This window comes from Haliotis rufescens, unplaced genomic scaffold (genome assembly GCF_023055435.1).
Source record: "Haliotis rufescens isolate VD_foot unplaced genomic scaffold, xgHalRufe1.0.p SCAF_39, whole genome shotgun sequence".
NCBI lineage: Eukaryota > Metazoa > Mollusca > Gastropoda > Lepetellida > Haliotidae > Haliotis > Haliotis rufescens.
This window is the reverse complement of record NW_025964101.1, coordinates 1,643,066-1,653,610: the sequence shown is the minus strand read 5'-3', so window position 1 is coordinate 1,653,610 and position 10,545 is coordinate 1,643,066. Positions and strand designations below refer to the sequence as shown.

The 10,545-nt window shown below is 42.7% G+C and overlaps 1 protein-coding gene across 1 annotated transcript; it reads right to left on the bottom strand.

The window, feature by feature from the left end:
- Window positions 1-421: 421 nt before the first annotated feature.
- On the bottom strand, window positions 422-10,545 carry LOC125372224 (mucin-2-like). Its single transcript, XM_048381447.1, has 2 exons — window positions 10,481-10,545; window positions 422-1,460 (listed from the first exon to the last, which is right to left on the bottom strand). Exons 1-2 carry the CDS (start codon window positions 10,543-10,545, stop codon window positions 422-424), a joined length of 1,104 nt encoding a protein of 367 aa, XP_048237404.1.

The window sequence follows — 10,545 nt, the reverse complement described above, 5'->3', positions numbered from 1 at the left end:
AGGGTGTAACGGTGTAAGGGGTGGAGGGTGTAACGGTGTAAAGGATGGAGGGTGTAACGCTGTAAGGGGTGGAGGGTGTAACGGTGTAACGGGTGGAGGGTATAACGGTGTAAGGGATGGAGGGTGTCACGGTGTAAGGGATGGAGGGTGTAACGGTGTGAGGGATGGAGGGTGTAACAGTGTGAGGGGTGGAGATGTAACGGTGTAAGGGGTGGAGGGTGTAACGTTGTCAGGGGTGGATGATGTAATGGTGTAAGGGGTGGAGGGTGTAACGGTGTAAGGGGTGGAGGGTATAACGGTGTAAGGGGGTGGAGGGTGTAACGGTGTGCGGGATGGAGGATGTAACGGTGTAAGGGTTGAAGGGTGTAACGGTGTGAGGGTCTGAGGGTGTAACGGTGTAAGGGATGGAGGGTGTAACGGTCTAAGGGGTGGAGGGTTTCACGGTGTGAGGGATGGAGGGTGTAACGGTGTGAGGGATGGAGGGTATAACGGTGTGAGGGGTTGAGGATGTAACGGTGTGAGGGATGGAGGGTGTAACGGTGTGAGGGATGGAGGGTATAACGGTGTAAGGGATGGAGGATGTAACGGTGTAAGGGATGGAGGGTGTAACGGTGTTAGGGGTGGAGGATGTAACGGTGTGAGGGATGGAGGGTGTAACGGTGTAAGGGATGGAGGGTATAACGGTGTTAGGGGTGGAGGGTGTAACGGTGTTAGGGGTGGAGGATGTAACGGTGTAAGGGGTGAAGGGTGTAATGGTGTTAGGGTTGGAGGGTGTATCGGTGTAAAGGATGGAGGGTGTAACGGTGTAAGGGGTGGAGGGTGTAACGGTGTAAGGGGTCGAGGGTGTAACGGTGTAAGGGGTGGAGGGTGTAACGGTGTAAAGGATGGAGGGTGTAACGGTGTAAGGGATGGAGGGTGTCACGGTGTAAGGGATGGAGGGTGTAACGGTGTGAGGGATGGAGGGTGTAACAGTGTGAGGGGTGATGGATGTAACGGTGTCAGGGGTGGAGGATGTAATGGTGTAAGGGGTGGAGGGTGTAACGGTGTGAGGGGTGGAGGATGTAATGGTGTAAGTGGTGGAGGGTGTAACGGTGTAAGGGGTGGAGGGTATAGCGGTGTAAGGGGTGAAGGGTATAACGGTGTAAGGGATGGAGGGTGTCACGGTGTAAGGGGTGGAGGGTGTAACGGTGTAAGGAGTGGAGGGTGTAACGGTGTAAGGGGTGGAGGGTGTAAGGGTGTAAGGGGTGGATGGTGTAACGGTGTAAGGGGTGGAGGGTGTAACGGTGTAAAGGATGGAGGGTGTAACGCTGTAAGGGGTGGAGGGTGTAACGGTGTAACGGGTGGAGGGTATAACGGTGTAAGGGATGGAGGGTGTAACGGTGTGAGGGATGGAGGGTGTAACAGTGTGAGGGTGGAGGATGTAACGGTGTAAGGGTTGAAGGGTGTAACGGTGTGAGGGTCTGAGGGTGTAACGGTGTAAAGGATGGAGGGTGTAACGGTCTAAGGGGTGGAGGGTTTCACGGTGTAAGGGATGGAGGGTGTAACGGTGTGAGGGGTGGAGGATGTAACGGTGTGAGGGATGGAGGGTGTAACGGTGTAAGGGATGGAGGGTATAACGGTGTAAGGGATGGAGGGTGTAACGGTGTGAGGGGTGGAGGATGTAACGGTGTAAGGGTTGGAGGGTGTAACGGTGTAAAGGATGCAGGGTGTAACGGTGTAAGGGGTGGAGGGTGTAACGGTGTAAGGGGTCGAGGGTGTAACGGTGTAAGGGGTGGAGGGTGTAACGGTGTAAAGGATGGAGGGTGTAACGGTGTAAGGGATGGAGGGTGTCGTGGTGTGAGGGATGGAGGGTATAACGATGTGAGGGGTGGAGGGTGTAACGGTGTGAGGGATGGAGGATGTAACGGTGTAAGGGATGGAGGGTGTCACGGTCTAAGGGGTGGAGGGTGTAACGGTGTGAGGGTCTGAGGGTGTAACGGTGTAAAGGATGGAGGGTGTAACGGTGTAAGGGTTGAAGGGTGTAACGGTGTGAGGGTCTGAGGGTGTAACGGTGTAAAGGATGGAGGGTGTAACGGTCTAAGGGGTGGAGGGTTTCACGGTGTAAGGGATGGAGGGTGTAACGGTGTGAGGGATGGAGGGTGTAACGGTGTGAGGGGTGGAGGGTGTAACGGTGTGAGGGATGGAGGGTGTAACGGTGTAAGGGATGGAGGGTATAATGGTGTTAGGGGTGGAGGGTGTAACGGTGTGAGGGATGGAGGGTGTAACGGTGTAAGGGATGGAGGGTGTAACGGTGTGAGGGATGGAGGGTGTAACGGTGTGAGGGATGGAGGGTGTAACGGTGTGAGGGATTGAGGGTGTAACGGTGTGAGGGATGGAGGGAGTAACAGTGTAAGGGGTGGAGGGTGAAAGGTGTGAGGGGTGGAGGGTGTGACGGTGTGAGGGGTGGAGGGTGTCACGGTGTCACGGATAGAGGGTGAAGGTGTGAGGGATGGAGGGTGTAACGGTGTGAGGGGTGGAGGGTGTCACGGTGTAAGGGATGGAGGGTGTAACGTTGTGAGGGGTGGAGGGTGTCACGGTGTGAGGGATTGGGGGTGTAATGGTGTTATGTATAAGGATGGAGGGTGTAACGGTGTATATGATGGAGGATGGCACGATGTGTGGGGTGGAGGGTGTAACGGTGTGAGGGGTTGAGGGTGAAAGGTCAGAAGGTGTGAGAGAGTGGAGGTGAAAGGGATTGAGGTATGAAGTTGTATGAGTTTGAGGGGGAGTGAGGGTGTGAGGGTGTGAGGGTGTGAAGGAAAAACGGTGCACAGCGTCTGTTGGTAGGTGTTCCAGTGCATAAGGTTTGGGTGATTATTTATAGAACTGCCACACATGGAACTTTGTCATTGAATTATATAGAAGTCTTCTTTCTAAAGATGAGCAATATATTACTACTATATATATGCTCTTGATCACTTCTGTAAGGCATGGGAAAATTAAACGTTGGACCCCAAAACATCAAAATCAAATATTTATCTGAAAATGATGCTTTCCCCCATTTTACTTTTCAATTTCCTACTTGTTGTTCCTAATAATCAAAGATTAAAGTATCATGCATGGAGAACGTGCTGTAGCTCGGAACAGGCACCGACAAGTTTAACAAAACAACTCAAATAGCAACCTCGTTACCTTCACCACACTTTCTTTCCCCAACCCCTCGTGCTCACAGCTGATACATCCGGATGCGTTGAGAAAGAAGTTTATAAGTAAATTCGCAAAAACATATACTTTAATTCCAAGAATATTCCCAGAAGGCTTCACAAAATGTCACGAGATTGTCCTAGTGGTCGTGAATAGTAAGGACCCCTAAGGACCAATTAGCAAGACCTGTTCTCAAAGGCTGGCGAGAACCGTCTGCACGTTTTTCCCTTTGACAATAGGAACTTCTTAAGTTTTGCATTACGAGCTATATTAGGCCATTGCTGTCGGCTATGTCGCTGGACTGAAAAAAATGACTGTAATTATTTACAAGATCACTGTATTATGACATAAAAGGCGGAAATATTTCCTCTTTCAGAGCACCATAATGCATATTTGATGACAGTGCTTGAGCTGCACTCGGATTTATCAATGCCGTTGGGTATTGGAAGAATTGGACATTGTATTGAAATCTCCAAGTTTCTGTGTTTCTTGAATGTCAACTGTCGGCGCTTGTAACAATACTGGAGTCATGAGACCACACATGCCAATCTATTACGTACTGTGGTACTATTATACTGGCAACGATTTTTTGTTGTTGAGATTATATACATCTGGAGGGTCTGTTTTTTGTGGCTGAGAAAATGCACTAATGAAAATAATAATGATAATTAGGTATACACACTCATTAAAAACATATTTTGTGGACGTTATTGGTAAGGCAGATTCATAGTGTGTATAGGGAAACACCATCTAGCATATTCGTTATTATGAAGTATTAATACCCGTGAATGCATGGTTTCCAGTAGACTTGGAACATTAAATACAGTTGCCACATTGGCTGGCGACATTTTCCAATATGTTGTGTTATTATATAGGAGAAAACTGCTAAAACATTTAATTAGTTTAGTATTAGTATTATATGTTATTTACTTCGGAATAACCAAACAACATTCAATAAAGTTAATACAATACATATTGTTTGTGTGGCTCATTTCATTTTCACACTATGCTAGAAACTTACATTGCTTATTTAGGTTTTAATAAGATATATATTGTTTGTCTAGCTAAGCTCTGGTATTATCATAAACTTCGATATATAGAACTGCATTTAATGAAAAAAAGTTTCTGATTATTAGCGATATTCCAGCAATATTGCCTTAGGGTATACCAACAATATATTCTTAGGTACCTACAGTGATTCTGATTTGCATATCCACATATGTATATGGTTGTAGCGACCACATCAGTTCGGTAGCTTGAACTATAATATTGGTTTTATTAAATGCAAGTTTTTATTTACAAGAAGAACATCTTGAAACACTTTCTTGTAAGGTAGTGGTGCAACACCGAATCAAACTAAAAATAAGACATCACTCTGGGATTCCATGGCGGCATGATACTATGAATATAAAAACACCAAGACTTGATATAATTGTTAGGCTTCTGATTGTGTGCTTCTTCCTTGACAATTTGTAATCATTGCACTAAAAGCTGAAGTCCATTGCATGACTCCCTTCCCACAAGAAGTCATAGCTGGAACATTGTTAAAGGTGGCTTAACTCACTCACTCCAACGTGCAGCAATATAATTTCCGTTGTATACTATGATTAAGAAGGACCAAATTCCATGTTGTTGGTAGATTGTTTTTTGTTGATTGACTTGCCTTTGCTCGTGTTTGTGACGATACGCTCAACGTTTCCGCCAACACCTCGTTACATCACTATTTGATAATGAATCATAAACACATGCTCATGATATAGTCGGAATCGTAGAATCGAATCCGTTTTTGACAGAGATTTGTTCTGAATAAGGAAAGGGTTTTGACGCTTTTATTTTGTGTCCGTCGATACACTTAAACCATGTTTAATAAATGCCTATATACACTTTCCGCAGGTTAATCATATTCAGCTGTTCAAGGACACGCTTATCAAAGAGAAATGACAGATTGAGATATGTCGAAAACAGTTACATATCTATCAACACACTTGTCACAAATGTCCCCGAATGTGCCACAAGATTGCCTCCTCTTGCTGCTCTTACCGATGCTATTTTTGTGACTAATTCACGTTTAATACTTTTGTCCCATTCATAGAGACAATCACAAAACGGACTAACATTAGTACGATTGACCAGCAGTGCCATATTCACCAATTTCTATCGCCAATTGTGCAGTTGATAATATACTTCCACGCATCACTGAACCAGTTCCCATGAACACGTCCTAAAATACGTCATTAAGTAAGGCTAACCTTTGTCTAAGTCCTCTCTCGATCAAAATCACCTGCCATATTTTCTCTCAAGATGAGCCTGAAATGTTACCATACATTGATTTCGATACGAGCCAGACAGTGTAAGTAGGGACATGCTTAGAACCAGTCATCATTTAGTGTGTATTGTGAACTGCATTAGGGCTTAATTTGCTCAACTGTTGAGGTTTATTCACTTAAACTTGATTTTAGTAGTCCTCAGAGCGTCTACCGGGTTTGTGAAAGCTCTAATGGGGATTTTCAAGGATTTCTATTCAAACGTATCGCCCTTAAGGGGTTGGGCCAACACCCCAGGCCTCTTAAAGCCCACTAATGTCTAGAAAAGTTTCCTCAAGTATGTTATTGGCTGCTTGTTGCTTGCTGTTGGGACTAAGCAGACACGAGGATAATATTTTGGGATTATGTGCTGTTACTTTGATACGCCACGTTTGAACCCTCGCTGGAACTGCGTCATCATAGGAGTACAAATGTCTTAAAACTTTTATCAAATCTTTTTATTACCTTTAGTGTGATTAAAATACATCTAGTAGATTATTTCATTACCTTCTCGGGGACATGGGTGGCCCAGTCGTCTTAGGCGCCGCAAATCGCTGTGCAGAGTTGCGTCCCTTGGGCTCGCCAGAAAGCTATTGTCGCTGGTTCGAATCCCGATTCGCCCCGAATATGTTTCCGGGTTTATCAATGCCATACCCGTGCTCGTCAGTTTACGTGGTCAGATTCGGTGTCTTGGGTGATGCATGTCATCGCATGCCAATTGCGGAGACTGATGCTAATGATAGCTGGAATATTGCTGAGAGCGGCTTTAAACAACAAACAATAGGTACTGGCGACGATGTATTTAACTACGTTATCTATTGCATGTTTGTATTTTATAAACAAATTAGAATTGTATAGATCGGTATTTGACTGTTATTCATATGGTTTGCAAACATTCCTGATAGCCATTGCAGTGGCGGGTGTATTTTGAAACACAGATGGAGGACATGTCAATCCTGTCATACCGAATTCCTTAAATAAAATTAATGCACGATACTGTTTCGATTTTCATGCAAACCATTTTGAACATAATTAAAAAGGACATTTTCTAAGGAAGCAGTTTAAAAGGTCGATGTCGGATAAAAAAATATACTTTTAGTTGTGATACTCTCAGAACCGTGACTGCGACAAAGCCTTTGAGAACATAGGGTAGCATTGTGGTTAAAGCGTTCGCTCGTCACGCCGAAAGACCGGGTTTGATCCCCGGTACAATATGTGAAGCCCATTTCCGTTGTTCCACGTCGTGATATTGCTGGAATATTGCTAAGCGGGGTAAAACCTTGTCACTCACTCATTCTGAAAGGTAGCACAACTGACGTTATGGAGCAACAAGAACCCACATAGAAACGCGGTTGAACTGACACGATCTTGTATTTCACATTGTTTTACCTATGCTAGTAACACTAATTATTTCCAGAGTTGGATGTGAAATGACTGGGATGACTTCAACGGTAACTTGTTACTTGTAAGGGGGTAACGGATGGCCCAGTCGTCTAAGGCACCGCGATTCGCTGTGCAGAGTTTGCATTTAAATGCATTTTATTTGAAATTCCAACCATTTACGTATTTTTCGAAATAGACACTCTTCAGAAAAAAACACATTCAATGCATATAATATCCTGACGGGTTTTTTTTTCAAAAAGATGTTTACAATTTGTAGAGTCCTTTGTGTTTTATGAAATGTGTACCAGTTTTACAAACCTTGCAGTTCTTATAAAGTAAGATGTGATTTGTTATTATGTGATATATAATATTTTGATCTTGAATTTCAACTTGTGCTATGACGATTTTTGTTATAAAGGTTACAGGGAGTTTCTTCACCTTAATACTGATGGGGGCACATGTGGCCCAATCGTCTAAGGCGCCGCGATTCGCTGTGCAGCGTTGCGTCCCTTTGGCACGCAAGAAACCTATGATTATGGGTTCGAATCCCGGTTCGCCCCGATTATGTTTCTAGGTTTGTCAGCACTATACCCGTGCTCTTGGGTTTCACTAAGGTGGTAAATATCTAAGACCTGCATCACTTCGGGCTTTTCTCCCACATTAAGCTGACACGCCTTGATATAACTGGTATACTGTTAAAAGTGGCGTTAAATCCAACTCACTCACTCTTACTTGTAAAGATCCGTGAGAAAATAGGTCTTCAGCAACACATGCTTGCCGTAACAGGCGACTATGCTTGTCGTAAGACTTGGTTGATGCAAGTTATCGTATACCAATTCCGTGGATCGATGCTCAGCATGTAAATCACTGGATTGTCTGGTCCAGACTCGATTATTTACAGATTGCCGTCATAAAGCTGGAATATTGCGGCGTTAAACAACACACTTTTATGTGCATAATGTAGTGATGAGCAGACTGTGTGTTGTTTTCGCGATTTACTTCAACTAACTAAATATATATTCAAATATAACCACATCTTCTATTCCCTCAACCCTTCCTCTCTAGAGATTACATTTCAAAAATAAAGAGTCAAGTATTTACTTCAGTGTATATTTGACATTTCTAATATCATTATTAGAAGCCACAATGTCATGTCGTTATCAGACACTTTTTCATTATCCACAGACCCGAGGGTTTACCGTTCACAGAAAAAACAGAATACGCGACAGCTCTGACTTAATCATTTCCTCGGGGAATACATCCTTGAAATCTGATTCCAAATATTTCCAACTGATTTCCGGTGGGCGGTTTGATACAAAAGTTGGAATATTTGACCGGTATTTGACGAATTTCAATATGGGCGGTATTTCGCTCCGCGGATGGAATTCATCTCAGACGGTAGATTTGAAAAAAGTCATAAAAAGTAATAATCTGGGTTATGAAATTTATATCGATGTTTAAATACACGTTTTTGATTTTCCCGAACCTAACACGTTTGGCGGGACATAAACAAACTCCCTCGGGAAAATACCAGCCAAGTGCCATTGATTCTTAGGCGCTGGGATTTAGAAAAGGCCCAATTTAGTGATTCCAGTTTTGGCTATAATCTATCCAAATTTCTCTAAATTTGATTAAATGCCGTTGGGAGGTGTAAAAACAGAAACGGAATAATATTTTTAAACCAGCCCACTCTGCGCTATTGCAAATTGGCTTAGCTTTCCCGAGTAATGTCTGATACGATTACCACAGCTGCAAACTTCAGGTGACATATCGTTTTAAAATGCCTGTAAAATGTCAAACAGATCCTGTTTTTAACATATCACGTCATATAAAAGTATTACAAAATCTCAAAATCCCCCCTCACTTTGCTTAGGGATTGACGGAACAACGTTTGTCTGGAGAAGTTAAAAAATACCCTTTAACGTTGATATATCACCCGAACCATGTACATTATGTCTGTTTGGGAAGATGGAACGAAACTTGATCACCGCTTTCGACTACAAAACATATCATGTCAAAATAAATTGCTTTTAATTCATTTAAGGTTCCTTGAATATATCGTTGGCGATTGAGCACTTAGACGAATGAAACATTCCCTTTCATGATTATTTGGCATGCCTTGAGGTCCATGTTTTAAAGGGACAGCTGTTCAATTATTTCTTTCAACTAGGAAATGATGCTACTTGGAAATAGAGAAGAATCGTTCGCGTTTAGAAAAAAAACTCAATATCATTAACAAATGTAATTATTTATAATAGTTGAAGTTTATAAAACCTTCTGCGCTGATTTTTAAAAGTGCACATAGCTTTCTAAAAGTTACGGAAGTGAAGACTTTTATGATTGCCTGCCAACGCACCATGACGGCGTTTGACGTTGTTCAATGGACATAAAACTGCCTGGCAAAAGAAAGTATTCACTCATGCTTGATGGTGCTAATAGTGAAACAAGAAATGGTTGTTCGATGGCGATGTGTTTCAAATGGGTATCACTGCGAACCTAAGGCCCACACAGCGACCATTTTCAGCCAATTTCATTTTGATAACGTTTGTACTTTTCTGGTTAAATCCAATTTGCAATTGTGTACTTTCTTTTGCAGTTTATTGTCAAGCAACATGTTTGCGTGGACGACACACTGCAGCCATATAGCTTGAATATTGCTGACTGCCGCGAGAGATAAAATACACACCAGGTTCAAAGTATCATAAATTCAACTAATGTTTCTGCTATTATCCATGATTCTTTTATCGAAGGTTATCTGGATTGATGATCATATATTCAAGTCTTTTTAGCAAGTCACCAAAGGTGCACTAATAATTGGCTGCCTTTTCCAATCCCTGACTATCAGTAAAGAGTTTAAGAAAGAATGAGGCTATGATTTATTCTAACCGTTCTCAGAGACCTTAAGAACATTTATCGCAAACAAGAAGTCGTAAATATTGATGAAGAAACAAAGCCGGTAGTCAAACCTGAATTTCAGTCGCTTCATTAAAGAAGCATATGCCATTAAAAGAAAATCATAGATTGTAAGGGATTACCTCCCCTGGATCACTAAAACTAAATGGAATGGCGGTAACGCTGTAAAACCTCTCTCGTTGATGTCAGCGTGTCATATTACCCTGAATACTTGATTTACCAATATTATCTAGCACAGGAGTTTAAGGTACAAGGGGAAATAACGAGGACATTCGGAATTACTGCTTTATAAATATACAATAAACAATGAGGAAAAACATTTTCAGAATGCAGTGATCATTGATGAATATATTGATCGACTTTGGTCTGAAGTTTCAAAGAATTTCCATCACCATATACTCCACACCACGTGGTATTGATTGTATTTTGAATACCATATTTGCCTCAGTCTACAGAACACACGTTTTCATATTCTACATGCCAAATGACCAATGAGTGAGTGAGTTGCCTTGGTTGATCAATAGTTCAGACATATCACGGCTTGTTAACTGGCCAAAGGGGAAAGTTAACTCAGTGTTACGTCTTCCGACGCTCAATTTTTTTTATGGTAGTTATGTGGACTTTTTCAAATTTGCAATTCCCTATGTTGACTTGGACAATAGGTTTACGTGTTTATTTCAGGTGAACAATTGACTTGCCTTTGCATGCGTTTGTTGCAGGTGCACCAGTGGGGCAGGATACGCTCACGAACATACGGTAGCAT

Bases quoted from the DNA above. Each gene is read 5' to 3' on its own strand.
- LOC125372224 (XM_048381447.1), bottom strand. From the start codon at position 10,545: ATGCTACCGTATGTTCGTGAGCGTATCCTGCCCCACTGGTGCACCTGC. The intron at 1,461-10,480 runs GCAAGTCAATTG...TTACACCCTCAG, and splicing joins TGCAACAAACGCATGCAAAG to ACCCTCACACCGTTACACCC.